General features: G+C 41.2%; 1 protein-coding gene across 14 annotated transcripts in view; it reads right to left on the minus strand.

The window, feature by feature from the left end:
• Positions 1 to 4362: 4362 nt before the first annotated feature.
• hspg2 (heparan sulfate proteoglycan 2) overlaps positions 4363 to 23267 on the minus strand; it is a 187726-nt gene continuing 168821 nt past the window's right edge. For 13 of the 14 annotated variants that reach the window (XM_038287348.1, XM_038287355.1, XM_038287354.1 and 10 more), the window contains 16 exons: positions 23114 to 23216; positions 22900 to 23009; positions 22712 to 22820; positions 22482 to 22580; positions 22154 to 22375; positions 20899 to 21143; positions 20648 to 20819; positions 19585 to 19707; positions 19201 to 19257; positions 10525 to 10600; positions 10354 to 10426; positions 9950 to 9997; positions 8420 to 8490; positions 8221 to 8304; positions 7757 to 7860; positions 4363 to 6626 (listed from right to left, as the gene is read on the minus strand). In XM_038287348.1, the coding sequence (XP_038143276.1) occupies positions 6454 to 6626; positions 7757 to 7860; positions 8221 to 8304; positions 8420 to 8490; positions 9950 to 9997; positions 10354 to 10426; positions 10525 to 10600; positions 19201 to 19257; positions 19585 to 19707; positions 20648 to 20819; positions 20899 to 21143; positions 22154 to 22375; positions 22482 to 22580; positions 22712 to 22820; positions 22900 to 23009; positions 23114 to 23216 (1869 nt within the window). In that variant the 3' untranslated portion in view covers positions 4363 to 6453. The remainder of the gene's footprint in view (positions 6627 to 7756; positions 7861 to 8220; positions 8305 to 8419; positions 8491 to 9949; positions 9998 to 10353; positions 10427 to 10524; positions 10601 to 19200; positions 19258 to 19584; positions 19708 to 20647; positions 20820 to 20898; positions 21144 to 22153; positions 22376 to 22481; positions 22581 to 22711; positions 22821 to 22899; positions 23010 to 23113; positions 23217 to 23267) is intronic. The other variant, XM_038287362.1, reaches the window with a different exon arrangement.

Consider the following 23267-nt stretch of genomic DNA (forward strand, 5'->3'; position numbering starts at 1 on the left):
TTAAATGCATAAACAGCTAAATTTCTGTCATTTAATAGAAAGTGAAGGTTTAGAAAAGTGTGTTGAGCTCTGAAAAGTTGGTGTCTGATGATGAGCAAATCAAAGCAAGTTTCCTTATTTATGTTGTTTTATTGTATTTTTTTTTTTGTTTTTTTTTAAATCATCCCAGAAGAAATATAAAAATTGGTGTAAAAAAAGTTTAAAAAACGAGCTGAAGGAGGAGGAAACAGACGCTTCTATATATATTTGCCTTGAAAGAAAAGATCAGATAAAAAAATAAAATAAAAAATTATATAGAGAATGTTAAAGTTTTTCTTATCTTACCTGAAAGGATATCCACAGACTTCTTAAGTAACTTAAATGAAATCACGGAATTTTTAAAAATAACACAAATATCTACCAAGATTTGTTATTATAGATATTCTTTTTCCTTTCCCCTTTTCTCTTTTATAAATGTAGAACAATTTCCTTTTAATATTCTCTTTTTTTGTGCGTCTGTATCCGTCAGGAAGCAGTGGATTCCTTCCGCAGATCACCTGTGTGGGTTTGATGCGCGCTGCTGAAGTGCGTCGTTTTAAAGGAGCGGCAGAGACAAATCCGCTGGAATATTCCGAGCGGAAATGACGCAAGCAACGCTTCTAGTTTTTTCTAAAGCCTCTGAACTGGATGGACATATGTATAGGCAGGAAAACCTGATATTAAATCAGATTAAGTATCACACATAATAACTGTAAAAAAAAATAAATCAAGGGCAGAGATATATATTTTTTTTGTTTTAAAGAAATAATCAGATGAAGATATTTTTTTGATTGTTAGTTGTCAGAAAGAGTCCTCAACAAATTTGATTCATCCCTTCTAATTTTCACTTTGAAAATGCAGCATTTATTCTTAAAAAAAAAATAAATAAATGGAAGAAATATGCAAACAAAACTGGAACAACCAGGCATACTGGTGCTGTGTGGGATCAAACTATGGCTAATAAGTTACTGTAAATAAAATTCTTTGTTGCTGTAAATAAACTTCTATATAGTAGGAAATTGTAAAGAAGTACAGTACCTTGTCATAATTATTTTATGGTAACAGTACTGTATATGACTTACAGTAAATTTACGGCAACTATTAGCCAGGAATTTCATGTACAATTACAAGAAATGTCTAACAGTGTATTGTATTTTTTTGCAAATAAGTATATGGGGCAATATAATGTGATTATTATAATATGACTTGAGAATCACCACTTCCCTTCCATTTATGGTCTGAGGAGTGTCCATATTCATCATGTTTAACTTCCTTTACTGCTGAGATATTAATTGCTATTGCTCTGTAGTCATTTAGCTGTAAGTTTTTATGTTCTTAATGGTTTCTGAAAGGGTTTCTGCAGTCAACATTATGTTTTATTTCATGATGGTATGTTTCATTAAAATATGTGCAACTCTTATGATATCTATTAAATCAATGCAGATTAGTATGCTTTGTGGACAACTTATTTTATTTGCATGGATATAAAGCTTGAGTTGTTGCTTAAGTGATACAAATTACAAACTTTAAAACTCTTCCCTTAAAATTGACTCTGTCACCTGAACTTTCTGTGATAATAAACCTATTCAAAGATCCTTTAAATATTTGTTTTGCTCTGTATAAGATAAAACTGATGTACATAAAAAACAGCAAACCCTAAAGCTGCTGCTTTTTTATGCTTTAATTATTAACTTTTTAAAGCTTTAAAGTTAAACTATCTTGAGAAGCTATTGTTTAGTTTGTCCTACATATGGCTGCTAGTCCATGAATGAATGCGTCACTGCTGGTGCTGACAGTTTAAACAGAAGTCCCTGTTTTGTTTGCATTAACTTCCACACTGCTGGACTCTGGAAATTTACTGCACTTGTTAACAATATGTCTTAAATTATTATGTTTTTATCAACAATTTGTCTAAAAACCATTGTGTTTGCAGTAAATATTAAACTGGTTTTATTAAAAAAGTAAACCATGAAGACATGTTTGCTACTATAATTAAGCAAAAGTCCAACAGATTTTATTTCAGAATGTTTCTCTGAGCAGAATAACTTTTATTTTGTATTTTTCCTTCAAATAAATGTAATAATATAAAGCATAGTAAGGTCATTAGACTGACCTCTATATTAACAAATAACATTCTAAGACACTTTAGCAGATTTTTATTAAGAACATTAGAATTGAATAGTCACAACAGAAAAACTTTAAAGAGCCCCAAATATGTTTTTTTTTAGAACTCTAATTATTGTTTTTTGCTTGACAAGTTTATGTTTACTTTTTACATGAAATGACAAAGAAGAAAATCCATACTTCCTCTTAATTAAATGTTTGTTTTGTCCTTATTTTTAGCCTGTAAAGCCTAAAAAATGCAATAATTGTCAGATTGTTTTAATTTTTCTAAACTAGCCACCATAAAACATTCTGGCAAATGGGAAAAAAATATAAATTTTGGATTATTAAAATTAGAGATGTTCTAGGTGTAATTTGCGATACATCTGGCATTTCTCTGTGTTTTAATATGGATTTTCTGTTCACTATTCATGTCTGAATATGATGATATCCTTTTTTTATCAACAAAAACTATATACTATATTTTGGTGTTACAGGGCTAAAATCTAAAACTGCCTCCTGCACTGAGTCCAGAGGACAGCCAATCACAGAGTTGGCCTTCCTGATCAACTTATCCAGCTGCTTTCTCTCAGCTACAGATAAGCCAATGCTCCAACAGAGAGCTCCATGGAAGATGGTTGACGCCACAACAGAGTCATAGAAGGTATTTAGGAGCACCCCCTGCACTCCAAAGACCTCAGACTCCTCAGCAGGAAGTCTGCTCTGACCTTTCACAGTGTTGTGACTCCAGTCCTGTTTGTTATTCAGATGGACACCTAGGTACTTATAAGAGTCCACTATCTCAATGTCTGTTCCCTGGATGTTCACCGCTGTCAGTAGGGTGGATCTGCTTCTGTGAGAGAAACATTGCAACTACATGATCATATTTAAAATATCTTAGAGATGGAGCTATAAAAGGTTTGACACTACATCACGTGTTAAATTAACTACTTTCTCGGAAAGCGCACTTCCTCAAATTTGATCACCACTGTAAGGCTAATCACATCTTTCTTTGTGACTTTTTGTTTAGAGTTTGTTCACTTCTCTGACTTTTGCTCCACTTACATTTTTCTTTTTATTTCTTTAACACTTTTAGAGGGCTCCATTTACTACTCCTTCACTCATTCTTTACTTTCAACATGACTGCATTGAACTTTCTTATCATCTACGTTGTTGGTTCTGATCTCTTCTCCTTGTTTGTTATATTTCCGCAGTGAGCCAAAGGAGCTCCACTGTGTAAAACTTTGACCCTTCAACCATTACCTTCCATTAAAACTTCTCTCCTTGCAAGGGTCAAGTAGAGGTGAACAGGAAGTGAAGCATCAGATTCAAGTGCCTCCATGGGAAATACAAGATCCTCGCTGTAAAGCAGTGATAAGAATAGTATAAAGCTGATCAAGTCATTAGTGATAACATTGATATTATTGAGAGGTGGGAAGATTATCTTCATAGGTACATTAGGAAGGTGGAAGCAGCCAATTGGCTTCTTGAAGAACGTTACGATTTTAATTTAACAGAGCATTAGCTAGTTTGAGTTTAAAAATAATTAAATATTATATTTTATTTCATTGCTGGATTCAAGCTTTATCTTATATGATTTGGCAGCACAATGTGTTGCCTTTAAAAACCAAGTCCAGTAAGATTTTACTATGGCAACTGTTTCTCAACCGTTTTGACATTTAGGCGCAAGCAGCTTCCACCTTCTGCTTTGTTTTGAAATGAGTCTGCAGGAAAAGCATAAATAAGGGAGAAATGATTGTAAGAATATAATAAAAAATAGAAAATAAACTAAATTTGGTTGGTTGACCAGTGGAAGAAAAACTGAAATATGAGAATGAGAAAAATAAGCAGGATGAAATTAGAGATCAAGAGGAAAGGCTGAAAGCTGAGAAATTATAATAAGTTATGAGAAGTGGTTAGTAAAGAGTGAAAAGATAAGAAGTTATGTTTAATGGCTAGTAGAGGATGAGGAAAATAAATGGATATGAAGAGAGATGGAGAATTTACTTATTAAAGGTTTAAACCTTAAATCGTTTTCCGTGAGTCTCTTCTGTTTAAACATTCAGTATAAAATGGAGACTATCAGACATCCAATGCAATTAGCTGGATTTTAATCCAATAAAATGAATAAATAATAGCTAGTGGTGAAATTGATCTGAGTAACTTAGAAAACTAAGGTTATTATAAAAAGCCTAACACAGTAATGTGGTGTAAATAGAGGAAATCTCACAAGATCACAAATAACACATGAAATTTTTTTTTATTTAGGAAACAGAAAGGGAACGGGAGAGGGTTCCCAACATGGGTTCTGAAACATTCAGATCATAATCACATCAAGATTGCTTTCCGGTAACTTCGTCAAGTCAGAATTCTGTTTTTTTTTTTAAGTAAAGAAAACCAACCTAAATAAGATCCAACTGGATCTTTCAACAGTAATAATGCTGAAATACAAATACAAACAGAAGGGAAAAAAAAAAACAGGAAGTTTTCTTGACAAATATGCATTGATTTGCATTTTAAGTGATAATCCGGTTTAAAGTCAGACACTTTTGCTTTTATTTCTTCACCAGTTTTGTGATTTAATGCATTTAAAACCTAAGACTCTTTTTTTTTCTGTTAAACACTAAGACCATTTTCATCCACTTGATGAGGAAGAAGCTATGCTGTTTCTGGGCATTTTGAAACGATGTCATTAAATGTTGCAGGGGGTATCAACAATATCAAATAATCAATCAATGAAAGCAAGTGAAAAAAAAGCATGAAAGTAGAGCAAATTTAATGAAATAAATAAACTGAAGTGAAAAGATGCTCATTTTAGGATTATCAAAACAAAAAGTTTCAGCTAACAGACAATAAAAAAAAAAAGATTTACCAAACCAAAAATTATTGTGTCAATATGGTTTTCCATGTGACTGGAAAAAAACAAACAAAAAAAAGTTGCGAGCATGCTTATCAGAGCTACCCTACAGATCACAGCCCCCTGCAGGAAGTTTCCTCTGACCAAACATGAATCCAGCTGTGAGCTGCTGTAGATGAATCTATTTCTGCAGATAAAATAAACCATAGAACCTTCATAGAACTTTAGTTTTCCATGTTAAATCTAAAGCTACTTTAGGTCAAAAACCTGAGGCATCCGGTTCTGGATATGAAAACTGACACATACTCCCACCTGGCTTAAAGTAGATTAGGAAAAGTTAAAACCATTTTGTCTTTGAGTCTGACATGATTATCTACCTGACTGGCAGATAGCTAAACACATAAAATCAACTATTCAACAACCACACATAAAAAATAAAATACACCTTTATTTTAGTTTTTTTAATTTGCTTTGAGATCTACTCAATCACAGAAGTGGTAGCAACAAACCATGCCGCATCGTGGTTCGATGTCAAATTCCATGCATATTGTTAAAAAAAAATAAAAAGTCAACAACTAAAATCTTTTAAGCCACAAATAAAGCCGAATCACTAGAAAAAAAATACTCTACACATGACAGACGCACACTTTTGCATCTTCAGGTCTGAAAATTAGCACCGAGTTTTATTTATAAAAACAAAAAAGCACAGAAAAAGAAGACATAAAAAAAAGGTAGTGTGAATTCAATAAAAGTGAAAAATGGTGATAATAAAAAAAGAAATAATCAGTCAAACTTGTAACGGTTATTTGATTGTATTTGGCAGCCTGAGTTGTGAACTGGAGTTGCCTGTGACGGTGACCATGTGTGCTCGTCTCCCAACAGTTTGCCAAGCATGCTCGCAGATAAAGCTTTCTCTACAGAAGTGAAGGAAAAAAAAGAAAAATAAAAAGGCCTACATATTTTCAAGTAACAGTAGAGTTAGGCCTACAAAAAGCCACTGACACACACAGTATAGGAACCCAGAAAAAAAAAAAAAAATCTAGGAAAGATAAAGCAGTTGTAATGTTAGTTTGTATGTTTTTCCCCACAAATATTATATATTTGTATATAAATTAAAAATAAATCAGTGCTGTCAAAATATCTTCATCTCCATAGGATCTGACCCATCTTAGAAGAGCTAATAAGCTTTACTATTAATCTTCTGCTGGCTAAAAGTACTGCTGCAAGTATGAAACCCTTACTATTTATCCTTTATCAGTCCTTCATTCTGATTACAACACTGAGGCAGAGAAGACTTGTTAATATTTTTAAAACCGTTTTTTTTTTGTTTTTGGTTTTGCTTCACATAAAGAAAAGCATCAGATGTGTTTTGTTTTCTTTTATTTTGCTTTTTGGTAGCAGCAAAGCACCGAGTTTGTCTCAGGGTGTTAAGTCTTTCTGAGGGAGTCTTGCTGTGTGTGAAATCACATGTATGTCTATGAGTAGCAGGGCTGAACATCGACGCTGTGGGAAATGTAAGGCTGCAAATCGATCGCCTGGGTTTGCTGGGCTTCTGACTGAGTGTTCGTCAGCGTCAGGTTCCGAATGCAACCTGTTATTCCTGTGGAAAACTTTCCTCCTGTCATGGCAGCCATGTCTGGGGCCCCACCTGTGCAAGACAACGGGCATAAAACAGAGCTTTAGAAGTACATAGGGACACCTCTTACCTACGAAAGACACCTTTAAAAATGGCCTCCCTGAAACAGATTTAATTAAACTTTTATTAAAGGGCGCAAGATCCATGGCTCTCAAAATAATATAGATTTTTTTGTTATAAGCATGGATAAGTCTGTCAGTAGACAACTCACTTTAAGATTCCTAAAAACGTGACAGAAAAATAGGAAACAAAACCATCATGGCCAAAATATAATGAAAAATAACTTTGTGAAATGTTGTTCTGACATATTGACTGTTAGGATTCCAGTTTGTGTGGGTTGTTTTTTGTGTTTTCCTCTCTCCACCACCAGGCGGTGCCCTGTCCTCGTTGGACCTCCCTGCACATCTGCGGCTTGTTGGGTCATTACCAGAGGAGTACTTGAGCAGCGGGCTGTCACAACTCAACACCAGAGCGTTTGCCAGTATTGGGTACTCTAGCTAAACTGAGATTAGCAGTCTAACCGTGGCATTGTTTCTCTGAGTCTGAACTTGCTTTTTGTCTTTGTTCTTCGGCAGGAAGACTTCCTGTGTAACTGGATAAGCCTGGACCTTCTACCCCTGGAAGGATTTACTGAGTCTCACTGAGCAAGGGGAAAACCTCCACATGATCCGTTCAAGTCCACTCCTGGAAAACCAAGTGATAGTCCACTCCTTTACTCCTCTGGGTCCAACGTATGTCTGCCTGTCCGCTGTCCAACAAGTTCCCTCTTCTCTGGATTAAACCCCCACAGTCTGGATCCAAGGATAAACCAAGAGCCCCCCCCCCCAAAGTGAGTGCCTCTCCAGCAATATTCAACCTCAGTCTATTTTCCCACTGTCCCTGAACTGATCACTGTGATCTCCCCTTTAGAGTTTCTGGTTCTGGTTCACCAGTCCACTGAGTTCCAGCATTGTTTCCCCACAGAGTTTCATCTCCATCAGTGTTTGCAAACCTACAATAAACCTGTTAAATTTTTACCCTTGGTCTCTGAGTGGTTCTCTGCATGTGGGTCTGATTTTCAAAGCCCATTATGACATTGACATGTGAAGAACAAAACATCCATATTGGTGAACCTGTGAATGAATAATGGCAGGTTTGCTCACCCAGGTATATGTTGCCCTTGGTGTTAACCATGAGGCTTTCCCCTTTAGACTTTCCATGCTGGGTCTCTCCTCCATCAATTCGCACAGAACCATTTTTTCCAACTCTGAGAGGAATGAGAAACACAGAGTTAATACCAAAAAAATAGGGTGGAAAAACACAGCTTTATCTAAGCATGAAACTCATGATGAGAAAATTATTTTGTTAAAAGGAGGTTATGATAATAAGGCCCTATCCAGATACAGACACTAAACCTTAAACCCCTTTGTAAAGTACGCATTTGCTTCAAGTGAGCAGGTTAGAAGGGCGTAAATTTGGAGAAGTGGGACACAGTAATAAACATTAAAAAGAAATGAACCAACTTTAGTTTTTCGGCTTTTCTTCCTACTTGTTAAAATACTTTTTCTTAGATGTTGTGGAACTAACATTTTTCCTCCAGGAACATCCATTGAAACTGAAAACCAACCTGACTGCTGTGATCTTGTGCCACTTTCCATCATGGATGGCTTTTGTTGATCTTATTCTCCCTTCTCCACTGCCCAGCTGGTAACTAGACATCATAAAAAATAGTCATCAATCGTGTAAATCAGCAGTGGACATAAAGTGTTTTTTTAAATATATCAGTTAGAGGTCAACAGGGCAAGAGGATAAAGGTGCAGAATCACCTGAAAACCAGGTGTCCGTCCTCTAGACCCAGGCTGATGAAATCTTTTCCTCTACCATTTTCTCCAGGTACCTAAAAACAAAAGTGTAATTTGAGTAGAAGATAATTTGTGTACTTATTCAGTACCATGAACTTCTGGCCCCTGACTTATAGTAACTTTCCACATTTGGGGCTGCACTGAAGAAGCATGATGCAATCTGTTTGGGGGATATTCCAACCAAAGTTCAATGTGACGCAAAATCTGTCATGAAAAACAATATTAGCTAAAAAAAAAAAAAAAAAGAAAAAAAAAAAATCCACAAATCCACCCAGTCCTCATTTATACATACTTTCTAACCTGAAGTGCAAATTAAAAGTTCAACAAAAGTATTTAGAGATCCTAAAACTTTCCATAATTTGTCATTTTACAACCTCAAACTTGAACATATCTTGGGGGTATTTTTGGGGTAATGCACAGCTGTGAAGGAATGAAGTAATAAAGTAAAGTGAAGTAAACATTTTATTCTGCTTCATTTAGTTCAAATTTTCTATCTACTCCGACTATCTTTCCTGTTGGGCAAAGAAAGAGAAAATCAGAATGCTGCAGCCACCATTTTTCAAGAAATGTGATCTGCAGTTTTTCTTTTTCATCCAGCATAAGTACCAATTGTATAGTATCATAAGCACTGACCAAGACCAGATGGTTTTCCCCATTCTTCTCAAATTTCTCTCCTGTTTCTCTTCTCTTCTGCCTCACAATGAGCATTGTGCAAGTTCTCTATATTCTCCTACAGTTATCTCTTTTCCAGATCTCAGCTAAAAGATTTTTTGGGATTTTAACAACATTTTATCTAAACAATTCAAACAATAGAATCATTTATTGATGTAAAACAGAGTTAGTTAAAAATCACTAAGGTAAAAACAAGTGTCAGCTAAAAAAAATCATTAAATATAGAGCTTGTTAAATTGTAGTTGTCCTTCATCTGACACAGTACCTAACATTTTGTTAAAACCCCACAGCTGAATAAAATCCTCCATGTTCTGTGAGAACAATGATACATATTTTGCTAATTGTCTCAATATGTCTCAATTCAAAGAAAAAGAATAAGTAATAAATAAACAAAGTTGAAGAATATAACGGACAATAAATAAATAAGACAATTATTACCAAGGCAAATAAATAAAGAAGCTAATTAAAAAGAGAATATACATTTACGTCTCACTGTATAATTTAACTTCTACCTACATTTATTTGTTTGTTGTATTTTTGGGGGCAATAAATTGTACGCTTATTTATTTATTGAGCATTTATTTATTTATGTATTTATTTTTAAATATGGCAGAGTTGGTCCTCCATAGAATACAGATATTTTGACAGCGACATGCACCTTCTACAGTACAACTTTGTGTTGGTCTAAAGTATAAAATCCCAATAAATTAAGATTTTTATGGTTGTAATATGACAAAATATGGAATAATATTGTACCTCTAGAGGTAAGTCTATAACACATAACTATAAAAACCACGACATGTCTTGTGTTTGAGTGGATACCTTTTTGATAGCATGCACCTTTCGCAAATTTCGTGCACCTTTGGTCTCCTGAGGGAAATGGAGGGCGAGTTAATAGAAGCACATGCATGTATTTAGTGGTGTAAGACAGAGCTATTGATCTCAGCCAGCATGCCCAACAATGTCAGCAGCAGTACAGATTTCACATTACGATGATGACAGAATGATATTCATAGAAAAATAAAACAGAATGCAAACATTTCAGCAGTGAAGCAAAGAAAACTGACAAAAAAAGTTATGAAAAATAAAATCAACGTGAGATTAACATTGTTAACGAGTTAGCCATGGTGATTAACAGTGCAGGGTTTTTTTTGTTTTTTTGTTTTATAGGATATGTTAGAGGCTGTGGAGATTCTATGAGAATGGTCATACTGGTCAGAACTTACCACTCCCTGCCACAGGATCAGGCCCTCGGAGGAGCTGGTGTTAATTTCCATTTCTATTGTCTCTTTGTTGACACTATAACAGATTAGACAACGATAAGAAATTAAATCATATGCAAAAAAAAACTTACATTATAAAAGAAAGCGTGCAGAAATAAGCTGAAATAAAGTTACCCTCTTGGGAGAACTGATTTAGGAATTTCAATGTAGCCGTCATTTTGGAAACGTGCTGCGTACTCATGGGGGGAATCTACAAAAAAACAAAAAGGTGGAAAAAATAATGTAAGTCAATGCTTAATCCATTACAATGGTTCTTACTCCCTCTTGTGGAGAAAGAAAAGAGAATTCAAAGTTTTGGTTGGTTTTGATAGATTCAACGTTTAAAGCCAAACATACAGTAGAAATCCCTTTACATTGAGAACTGTCTGTGTTAATAATACTTAGGTTCAAACTGTGCCACTTTTTAGAACACAAATTACATATTATACCTAATACAAATAGAGACTTAAATGATTTTTTTCATTTTGTTAATATTTTATAGTACATTTGGAGGTAGATTTAGAGTTTAAGTACATTTTAGTAACAGAGTAGGTAGGAAGGTATTTCTTTTTTAATAAGTTACAATCAAAGCCATTTAAGTCATTCAATAACAATCCTCAGTTTAAGTTTAGATGCAAAATCTAATTCCAGATACTGTGTAAAAAAGCTGCATGATACAGATAGTAAAAACCAGCATATGATCACAATTCATAAGCGTTCATAGCATCTTAGACCTCTCACTAAGTATTTATCACTTGGCTACAAGATTTTATACTGACGGAAACCTTGTTTGTCTTACACTTAGCTTTAGCTAAACTTTCTGTTGTAGCAATTTAAAAAAATTCTAGGAAAGGTGTCACCAACCTGTTTAAGACTTAGAGCTACTTTATTGCACTCAGTCACAGGAACGGGAGGGGTTAGCTTAATGCTTAAATATTATATGATTAATACGATCAAATGTTCCATAAATGAATAAAAAAGAGAAATAGAATAAAATCAGATTTCAAATTTAGCCCACTGGTGAGTTGTTCAGTTTTCAGAAAATACTGAGAGCACCACTTGTGGTCTTGATGGCCCCCCTGGTGCCCATAAGTGCCCCATCAGTGACCCCCTGGTCTAGGATGTAGGTTTAGCAATCCCAAAGATCTGGCTGTTGTTTTTGATTAGATGACAAGAGTAGAGTTGCTGCTTTAAGAGGTAAGACCGCTTGAAATTATTTTTCTTTCTTTCATTTTCAATAGCAACCTCTCTGATCTGCTGCTGTTGATGCGAACAAAGTGTTTCTGCAGTGAGCTGGAGACCTATGGATGCAGACCTAATGTTTTTAACGGTTTAGGAAGAAGATACTAAGTCAATATTCTGCCAGAAGGACTGAGTTAATATTATTATCTCTTTGTTGACCACTTTAGATCGTTAAGGGCATATAGAAAAAGTACTGTCCAGTTAGCAAATGCAAACACTGCCATACAGTATAAGTCCTGAATGGGTCATGAAAACACTGAAGCATCCTGAGACAGTTTATTTATGGGCTTGCCTCGCTGTTATGGACAGAGAATGGCATCCACCATGAGGTCATAATTCTGCCAAAAGTTATAATGCATAGTAATTACACACACCAGCAGTTCTATTTCATCCCTACTGACCGCCAGAGGGCGGTGCTGAAAGCACTGAATGTTCCCTTCGGGCATGCGCAGTTCGAGTAATTATACCAACAGAGTCACACCTGTGACACCGGATGACCACTCAGAAGCTATATAGCCTGGTGTCATCCTTTGCTCTGCTCCTTTTTTCTTCTCGCAAGCGGTTCGCTAACTTCCCCGTTGTCTGAAGCCCCTGTCTCTTGACCGGAGTTGCGGTTATTCTCCGCCCTCCCAGGGCTGCAACGGGTCGATTCGGAAGATTACGGAAGGTAAGTGAGTTGTTTGCTGGTGATGGTAGCGTCCGCGCCCCCTCTCCCGGCTCACGACTTTAGCTTTTTACCTACAGCTTCGTGCTGTTTTGTTCCGAACTGGTGACGGCAGCGTTTTCGCCCCTACTCCCAGTGTGAGTAACTTCACTGCCGAAGTTATATACGGCTAACGTAGTTAGCTTCTTTAGTTTGTTGGTGTTATACCTGGTGACGGCAGCGGTTTTCGCCCCCTCTCCCAGTATATTCCCTACTTTTGCATCCTTTTTTTCACCGGTCTGCGCTGCTATAATTACTGACGGCCGCGGTTTTCGCCCCCTCTCCCAACCAAGTGTGGTCTACTTCGTTGCCGAAGTTGGAGACGGCTAACGTTTTTAGCCTTTTTTGGTTTGTTTGCAGCCTTCTTCATCGGTCTGCTTAATTATAAATGGTGACAGCAGCGTTTTCGCCCCCTCTCCCAATATCAACCTTTTTTGCAGCCTTTTCGTTGGTCTGCTCTCTTAATTGGTGACGGCAGCGTTTATCGCTCCCACTCCCTACTTAAGTTGCCATACAGCTAACGTTGTTAGCTTTTTTTTTTGTTTATTGCTTTTATACCTGGTGACGGTAGCGGTTCTCGCCCCCTCTCCCGGTATCGGCCGCCTTGTGTCCGCAGCCTCTCTTGTTTTATCCGCTATAATTGGTGACGGCAGCGTTGTTCGCTCCTACTTCCAACTTAAGTTTCCATACAGCTAACGTTGTTAGCTTTTTTGGTTTATTGGTTTTATACCTGGTGACGGTAGCGGTTCTCGCCCCCTCTCCCAGTATCGGCTGCCTTGTGCTCGCAGCCTCTTTCGTTTCTCTGCTGTAATTGGTGACGGCTGCGTTTGCGCCCCCTCTCCCGATTTTCGATTACTTTCTGTTCTTTAAGTCTTGTCGGCCGTCGACATGGATGGCTCTCACAGCTGCATAGATTGTGGGGCTGCCCTGCAGGCAGAGGATGGCCACGACCTGTGCCCTACCTGCCTTGGACATGAGCACCTTTTGGAGGCGCTGTCTGAGAACCCCTGTATGAACTGCAGCTTTATGCCCCATGCAGTGAGGGTGGCCCGGTTGGCCCAGTTGTGCCCCCAGGAGGGCTCGGACCTTCCGCCCTCTGGGCAGGTGGTTCCCCCCAAGCGTTCTAAGCGCCGTGGTGGGACCACAGCATCTGTGCCCCTCCCCCGGAGGAAGCGGGCCAAACCTGACCAGGGCCTGTCCACAAGGGTGGAGCAGTTGTCAGCAGAGCTGGCAGAGATGAAGTCCTTGTTGCAGACACGGCAATCTGATCCCTCGCTCCCAGTGGTTGGGCTCTCTTCCCCACCAATGCCCGAGCTGGTTGTAGAGGATGACGTTATCTCTCTGGCTGCTTCCGCTTCTCATTTTAGAGATGAGGAGGAGGCAGGGTCATCTCAAGCCTCTGAGGCTGGTTCATTTTCATCTCAGAGTGCGGTTGGAGAGGCCGGTGACGGTTCCATGCGGGAGGTCATGTCTATGGCCCTGAAGCAGCTGCAGCTGGAACTCCCACAAGGAGAGGCATCCAGCTCTGGCAGTGCTTTTTTCAGACGTGGAAGGGCTCCTACTCCTTTTTCTGTACCTCCATCAGAGGAGTACCTGAAGGAGTTACACGCCTGTTGGCGGGAACCGAGAGCGCTGTCGCGTCTCTCCTCGGATGGTCGTGTATTAGCTGCCATGCATGAGTCAGTGAAGGCCGGCCTGGACCGTATGCCAGCAATTGAACCAGCTGTTGCTTCACTGATTGTGTCACCAGATGAAGCCCTGCGTCCTGATGTCCGGTGCCCGCGGACTCAATGTCGGGTTACAGATGACCTCCTCTGTAAGGCGTACAATGCAGGAGCGCGTGCTGGCCGCCTTGGCAATTCCCTGGCACACCTCATGTTTGCCCTGTCTGCATCTGTTCAGGACACTGGTGGTGCAAGTGCGGCGATTGGTTATAGTGACGCAGCGCTGCAGGCCTTCGCGCTGATGACCAGAGAGCTTGGACGGGTCATGTCTTTCCTTGTCCAAGCTCGTAGACAGGTCTGGTTGGCACAGTCTCCTCTGACTGAAGCATGCCGTAGGACCCTCAGGGGTGTCCCGGTTGTACCAGGGGAGCTGTTTGGATCAGCTGCCTTGGAGGCGCTGGAACGGACTGCTCAGGCACGTCAGACTAGCCAGCAGCTTTCCGGCCTTCGCAGGAGCATATCTGCCTTTCCCCAGCGTTCGGGCCGCCCTGCCACTACCCCCAGCGTTCAGCCACGACCTCAGACCGGTGGCAGACCTGTTGGTTCCTATCCCCATGATGTGCGGCAGAGACCGAGAAGGGACTTTCGTGAGCCAGTCTGCCGCCCTGTTAGACAGACCCGGGCCTCAAATCCTGGACGCCCTCCCCCCAGAGCCCCCAGGGGCCGTGGGGATAGAAGATGATGCCACCGGGCCAGCCGTCGGACATTTTTCCCATCAGCAGCTGAATTTCTGGGCTGCTCATGCCGTAGATCCATGGGTGGTTGCCACCTTAACCAATGGCTACAGGCTCCAGTTCCGACGGCGGCCCCCCCTCTCACACCGGGTCAAGATGACTGTCATCACAGACCCGGTGAAATCTCAGGCACTAGACCAGGAGCTTTCCGCCCTCCTGGGCAAGGGGGCAATCGAGTCTGTAGATCCTCTGCAGCAACCCAGAGGCTACTACTCCACATACTTCCTTGTGGCCAAGAAGACCGGCGGTTTTCGCCCCGTTTTAGATCTAAGGGGACTGAATCGGTACCTGAAGGTCCTTCTCTTCCACATGCTCACCATAACAGAGGTCCTTCAGACCATTGTGGCGGGAGATTGGTTTACATCAGTAGATCTGACAGACGCCTACTTTCACGTGCCTATTGCGGCAGAACATCGCCGTTTTCTCAGGTTCGCCTATCTGGGGCGCCATTGGCAATTCCGGGTGCTCCCATTCGGGCTCTCCCTTTCCCCGAGGGTGTTTACTCGATGCGTGAAAGCAGCCCTCTCTCCTCTACAGGCCTCCGGAGTCAGGATTCTGCCATACCTGGACGATTGGCTTCTTTGTGCTCCCTCTCAGCTAGCTGCCTCTCGGGATACGTCCCAGCTTCTACTTCATGTGTCAATGTTAGGCCTCAAAGTCAACTTGGCAAAGAGTTGTCTGGTTCCATCTCAGACAACCACCTTTCTTGGGATGCATCTGGACTCTGCTACCATGATGGCCCGTCCATCTGTTCACAGGGTGGACGACATACTCCAGCTTGTCCGTCGATTCAGACTGGGCAGGGAGTTTCCCTACATCACCTTCCTGCGAATGCTGGGCAAACTGACATCAGTCACTCGTGTCGTGCCCTTAGGGCTGCTCCTTCTGCGTCCTTTGCAGCGATGGCTCAACAGCTTTCGCCTAGACGCCAGGCTGCACAGGCATCGCAGGCTAATGGTGACCAGGAGCTGCCTCCATGCCCTAGCTCCTTGGCGAGACGGGACCCTTTTGTCCAGTGGTGTTCCAATGGGGCTAGTAGTGTGTCGAAGGGAGGTGGTCACCACGGATGCCAGCCTCATGGGCTGGGGTGCCGTGTGGCAACACAGAGCTGTTCGGGGTCTCTGGGACCCAAGGGAGCGCACCGAACACATAAATGTGCTGGAGCTGCGGGCTGTGCACATGGCCCTCAGGTGCCTTCTGCCCCACCTAGAGGGAAGGCACGTGCTGATTCGGACAGACAACACCTCTGTTGTTTATCATATAAACCACCAAGGTGGCACCAGGTCAGCACGTCTCTTGAAGGTGTCGAGGGATCTCCTGGAATGGGCGTTTCCCCGTCTGTGTACCCTGCGCGCAGCGTATCTGCCAGGATGGCAGAACCAGGTTGCGGACTCTCTATCCCGCCAGGCACCTGCTCCGGGAGAGTGGTCTCTTCACCGCGACGTAGTGCGCATAATCTGGAACCTCTTTGGGCAGGCAGAGGTAGATCTGTTCGCCACAGAGGAGTCGACCCATTGCCCCCTATGGTATTCCCTAACCGGGATGGCGGGCGCACTGGACCAGGATGCACTGGCTCATCCATGGCCGCAGGGTCTCCTGTATGCCTTTCCACCCCTCTCACTGATTTGGCCGACTCTACGGAGGGTTCTCGAGCAGGGCCACAGAGTGTTGCTGGTAGCTCCGTTCTGGCCAGCGCGGCCGTGGTTCCCGCTGCTTTGGAGTCTGTGTCATAGTAGTGGGGCGACAGTGGCGTTGGATGTGGGAGTTTGCCCTGTAATCGAAGGGTTGACGGTTCAAGCCCCGACTCCGACTTTCATTGTCGTTGTGTCCTTGGGCAAGACACTTCACCTGCATTGTCTACTGATGGTGGTCAGAGGGCCCGGTGGCGCCAGTGTACGGCAGCCTCGCTTCTGTCAGTGAGCCCCAGGGCAGCTGTGGCTACAATGTAGCTTGCCACCATCAGTGTGTGAGTGTGTGCGTGAATGGGTGAATGAATGTAGTGTAAAGCGCTTTGGTCAAGTCTCCTAACTTGAATAAAGGCGCTATATAAGTACATGCCATTTACCATTTACCATTTACAGTACTCCATGGCGTCTTCCAGCAAGGAGGGATCTGCTGTCTCAGTTGGGGGGACAGATATGGCACCCCAACCCTCAACGTCTCCAGCTGTGGGCATGGCCCCTGGGAGGCTGACTGGGTGTTCAGACACCGTGAGACACACCGTATTGAGTGCTAGGGCTTCCTCCACTCGGCTGCAGTATGCTAACAGATGGCGCCTCTTTTCTCAGTGGTGCTCTGCCCACAATGAGAACCCGCTTTCCTGCTCGGTGCCCACTATTTTGGAGTTCCTCCAGTCTCTCCTTGATAAGGGCCGCTCTCCTTCGACCCTTAAAGTGTATGTTGCAGCAATTTCATGTCTTCACCGAACTGTTGACAACCGTACAGTGGGGCGCCATGAACTGGTTTCACTTTTTCTGCGTGGTGCTCGTAGGTTGTGCCAGCGGCCAGCCCCACGAGCCCCAGATTGGGATCTGCCATTGGTTCTCACAGCTCTGTGCCACCCTCCATTCGAGCCTTTGGCACAAGCAGAACTCAAGTGGCTTTCCTGCAAGACTGCTTTCCTGATGGCTATCGTCTCAGCAAAGAGGGTCAGCGAGCTACATGCTCTTTCTGTCAGCCCTAGGTGTATCAGGTGGAATCCAGATGGCTCTGGTGTTACCCTGTGGCCTAATACTGCGTTTGTGCCTAAGGTGTTGTCTCCTTTTCACCGTAACCAGCCATTGCGGCTCGCTCGGTTTCAGCCTCAATCTGGTACAACTGAGAATGAGTCTGAGTTGTTGTGCCCAGTAAGAGCGTTGGAGGCATACATTGCAGCCACCGCCAATCTGAGACGCTCGGACCAGCTTTTCCTATGCTATGGGGGTCCAAGGTTAAGCTGTCCTCTTTCTAAACAGCGTCTGTCCCATTGGATTGTGAGTGTCATCTGCCACGCCTACGCTGCAGGTCACTGCTCCCTGCCAGTCGGTGTGAGAGCACATTCCACCAGGAGCGTCACCGCTTCCTGGGCTGCTTTAAGAGGGGTTCCGCTGGAAGCTATATGTGCTGCTGCTTCATGGGCTTCCCCAACCACCTTCACCAGGTTCTACAGTGTCAATGTGGCTGCCCCTCATCCCCTGGGTCAGGTCCTTTTACAAGGTTCTGCTGGGCCTCCTCTGTGAGGTATGTGCTCAGGATTCCTTGTGACATCGTTGGCATTAGTCATTCAGTGCTTTCAGCACCGCCCTCTGGCGGTCAGTAGGGATGAAATAGAACGAAAGTTACGTATGTAACTACGGTTCTATGAATCCCGGATGACCGCCAGAGCTTCTCTGTCACTCAGAATCCTTGCTTTTGCGAGAAGATTCTGTAGGAGCAGAGCAAAGGATGACACCAGGCTATATAGCTTCTGAGTGGTCATCCGGTGTCACAGGTGTGACTCTGTTGGTATAATTACTCGAACTGCGCATGCCCGAAGGGAACATTCAGTGCTTTCAGCACCGCCCTCTGGCGGTCATCCGGGATTCATAGAACCGTAGTTACATACGTAACTTTCGTTTTATTTAAAACACACGCAAATAAACATTATTCTCCATTTTGGTTGTTTAATGAGTTCATTCTTATGCTTTTTATGCTCCCATAGATTCTTCAGACAAACCAGGAGAGCAGAGAAGGAGCATGGATTCATATTATAGTGGTGTTGAATCTGCATCCATAGTTCATAAAAAATGCATGTGCAGAGTAGTTTTCAGGTGCTTTTAATTAAATATGTTCATTGAGGCAAATTCTCATGAATGTAGGGTGTCAAGTATCCTTCAGTAAAGTTGGTCCGTCTCGAAACCATTGGCCAAAGCTGTGGAGTATAGACCCACATTTTATACAGATATTTGCAAGTACAGAAAAAAAATGCACCCAAGCAACATTTTTTCCCTAATAACAGTTGAAGTGGTTAGTAGCTTTAGTGCAAAAGTTTCCACATGAAGAAGACAGAAGTAACTTTGAGAGCTTTAAAATGAACAAGTATTTTGTTTCATGTTCGTTATGCAGGCAGTTTTTAAAGCAGCAAGGCTTGTGAGTAAAGGCATCTTCCAGACACAGACAAAATTCCCTGTTTCAGACTTTTACTGTAGGAAACTGACAAAAGACTGTTTACTGTCAGAGTCTGCCTCACCGTACTATTTCACATTCAATGTTCCCCTATTCATGCTTTTAAAGGCAGAAAAGATGCATACTTTTTTTCTGTCTTCAGACGCGTGTGTTAAGAAAGACAACAGTTGATTTTGAGCTTTGTTGGGATGCTGGGCCCCTCAACCCGAAGCCGGGGCCCTGTTAGTTGGTCTTTTCAGGCAGACTAATTACTGATATACTGTACCATTTGCCTCGCTGGTTTCTGACCTCCGCTGGGCCTCGGGGAGGGTGAGGACCTGGCCTGTGTGTGCAGGATACAGCCATGAGAGTGGAGAAGAAAGACACGTGGAGCCATTTAGGGTTTTCTCCCCCAGCATCCTTTTCAGGGCTGGGAGTTTTCTTAAAGCAATCGGATATTAGGCAGGTTCAATTTGGACCATATGGGCTGTATGTTTCTGCCTTGGCCTTTCGTTCTTTGATGATTATTAACTCCATTCACAGAATGAAGATTTATAGATCGACATATGTGCTTGCATATGGAGAAGCGTCTGTTCTCTCTGATAAGTTGGCCGCTTTTAGGAAATCATTAAAAACATGCAATAACATCCATTATTATTTTAATACTTACTTTCCTCACAGAAGAGTCCGCCGTACCCAACTTGGCATTTACAGTTGCCGTCTAAACAGATGCCTCCATTTTTACAGTCGATGTTCCTTAGGCACACAGACTTCTGCAACTCACAACGTTCACCTGCAGGGTCACAAACAAGGGAGCGTCAGAGGTGAAAGGTCAAGTCATGTTCAGTTTCGTAATAAGGTCATAACTTGATTCAATCAACATTTAAAACCCTGTTATAGATGCATAAAGGATCTTAAGAAAAATAAATATATAATCATAATTTTATATTTTAGCTGAGGAAAGGATACAAAAATGCACATTAGAATATACTAGAGCATCCTGGACCCCCCCAGTCTAACTGTATCTAACTGTATTAGAATGCTAGAAGAAAGAAAATTGAAGAAAAAAAATACTTTAAAAGCATATTTTCCTTATATTTTTTGTGTTTTCATTGCTTTGGTTATTGTATCATGTAACTGGTTAGTTCTTTAACCGTAGGAGAAATCAGCCCTCAACAAAGAGTATTGTTGAGGGTCACTCTTCCTTAAGATTTGGGTTGTTTTTTTTTTCAATAAAAGGTCCTTATTTATAATTGAATAGAACAATTCAGACACAAAAGAGAGATTAATTGTGAAACCATTATTTTTAGTACATTTATTATTAAGTATTTGTATAAATATTTCATTTTGGAAGGTTAGGAAGATGTGATCAATTGAAACATTTTTTGCTTTATGTCCGACCTTTCTAATGTGATCTAATGTGAAACAATTGTGTTAAAGTAATATATATATATATATATATTATTATTTTTTTTTTTTGAAAAACAGATTAATGTTAAATTGGAAACTTTTCCTGGCACTAATCGATCTCAAGGTTTCTAAACTTACAAACATTATGCCCCTACAATTAAAGATGGCCTCATGTTACATTTATTTTACATATCTTTAGGATGTAATAAATAGAGTTATATTATCTCACACAACACTGGTTGTAAAAACAATCTAATTTAAAAGAAGGAAAAAACTGTGACTCCTGAGCAGATCAGACATGCGGTATGTAATAAAACACTGACCTTCAAATCCATCTTTGCAGAAACACTGGTACTCATATTCTGCACTGGCTATGCATTCCCCACCATTCAGGCAGGGTCGGTGGTCACAGGGACTGTTGTCCACACATCTGCTAATTGATTTGCTCTCTGTGAAGCTGTAGGACAAGTCCACCTTCTTGTTGTTGATGGAAACCTAAAGGCGAGGAAGAAACTTGGCTGAGCTTCCACAGCCATAAGAGCGGGCAGCAACCCTCTGTACAGAGACTCCTTACCTCTCCTATGCAACCATCAAACATCCGTGTAACATTTGCGGGTTTGGGCAGGATGTCCATACTCGGCACCCCTCCCAGATACATGGAAGTATGGATATTAAGGCCCTGGGCTTTTCCTGGAGACATCCTCCTTTGCACTGGGCCCTGGTCCACTCTCAGATGGCCAGCCCTCTTGTTTCTCTCGGCTACAACTCTGTGCCACTGACCCAGAGAGACTGGCTGAGTACTCAAAAGGACGGCCTGTCCTGGAATTCAAGACAGAATAAAAACTGTTAAGAATAATTACTAAAAAATAAAAAGCTTCATTTTATTAAGTAGTGAACAGAATAATTGTGTAAAAAAAAAAGCGTTTATACTGGAATAAGGTACTTTGACTTGGCCATTCTAACACATTAATATCGACTGGAAGGTAATCCTTCATCCAAGTTTCAAATCCTTTGCAACCTCTAACAGCATTTTTGTTTGCAGGTTTGACATGTTTTTAATGTTAGCCTATCTTAACATTGACAAGAAAGAAATTACTACAGTTATCAATAAAAATGAAATTCAAGATTAATTTAGATCTAATCTAATCAGAGCACCTTGTGATGAATGTTCTGTATATCCTCTTAAAACCTTAAGTGGGGGTAATAATTCAGAATGCATAAAATTCCGCAGGTAAATTTTTTTTACCAGCAGGTGGAGTCATTGCGGCACCTCCAAGCTGACACCAATAGTTCCATACCCCACAGCTCTGGAACTGTTATAGCTAGAGGTCTGAAGATGTCTGCATTTGTGGTTGACATGATATAGAACAAATATAATACGTATAAAACCTGCCTTTTCTCAATAATGTCTTTATTGCTGATGTTCAAAAAAGACCTATCATTTCAGAGAATAAAAAAACCCCAACTTAGAGTCATGTTAGAACTGATGCAGGTTGGTCTGTGTTCTACTCACCCAATTTTATTTATAAATTAGGAAACTAGAGGGTGTTGGCTTTCAAATAATGCTTTGCATGTAATTTGGGCTTACAGTTCCTAAGTTATTTGCTTTTCCATTTGGGTAATGAAAATAGGCGAGGATTAACCAAAATGAGGTGGATGTTAAGAGGTAAAAAAAAAAAAAAAATATATATATATATATATATATATATATATATATAAATATATATATATATATAGAATATATAAAGAATAATTACATAATTTAGTATTTTAAGGACATGCATATTTTTTCAGGGTGTTGTTTGCTCTCAGCTCTCAGTGTTGTTTACCTGTGCCAAGTTCATATCTGAACTCCACGTGCCCGTCCAACATAGAAACAGCCACAAAGTCCTCCACTTTGGTTTTTTTACCGCCGCAGAAGAACATCAAACCATTCCCTCTCAGTGGTTTGAACTCCAGCTCCACACGCAGATCATCGTGGACATTAGTCAGGGGTGGGTAAGCTATGTACGACTCATCCCCGTCAAACAGTGGAGTGGTCACCAGCTCACCTGAAAACATTCAGTGAGGAATGTGAATCATTAACAGTCTAAATTGCATGGAGCTTATGGATGTATTTGCGTCGTTATGAATAGCGAAGTGTGCTGCCTCTTTTACCTTGCATGCATTTGTCTCCAAACTTGCCCAGATGGCAGCGGCAGTCATAGCCCAGGCCGTTCGGGCGGTTGATGCAAGTAGCATCAGGTCCGCAGGCCTCTGTAGGAACCAATTGTAAAATGTTACTAACAGAAGGGATCACTCTAATCTAAGGTTTAAACCTCAACTTTTAAAGGTGCACACTAATGGCTGACATTTATATAGAGACTCTAGTGTTGATTTACATTCACCTGAGTGGCAGTGCAAAGATGAGTGATGCTGGCAGTTGCTGCCTGTGAATCCTTTGGGGCAGGTGCACGTATAAAGGCTGGCATCTGAATCCTCACACCTTCCTCCATTCTGCAAAAACACAGAGTGGAAAAAGTTTACAAAGGCACAGAGCAATACAGTCCTGAGAAAATAGATGATTTAAACTGACTTGGCATGGATAATCTTTGCAGGTGGGACAGTTTGTCACGCCAGTAGAGCTACGGTCGAGTTCCTTAAAGATTACTTCCTCTCCTTGGATGACCAGCTGACGGATACAGCCTACAAAAAAAAAAAAAATAACAGAAAGGAAAATCAGAAAATCCAAGCTGCTAAATAAAATCCACCTGATGTTCCTCTTGGAGGTAAATAATGTGAGGTCTTACCCACAAAGCCGGTCTTGATGCCAGCTGTTTTTCCGATGGATGAGTAGTTGGGGTAACCACCAACATGTAACTCCTCATTCAGATCAAGTCCCTGGAACTTGCCCTGATAAGTAGAAGAAATTCAACTTTAAGTGGTGCACAGCTTTAACTAGTC

The sequence above is a fragment of the Cyprinodon tularosa genome, unplaced genomic scaffold (genome assembly GCF_016077235.1).
Source record: "Cyprinodon tularosa strain WSP-4 unplaced genomic scaffold, ASM1607723v1 ctg239, whole genome shotgun sequence".
Lineage (NCBI taxonomy): Eukaryota > Metazoa > Chordata > Actinopteri > Cyprinodontiformes > Cyprinodontidae > Cyprinodon > Cyprinodon tularosa.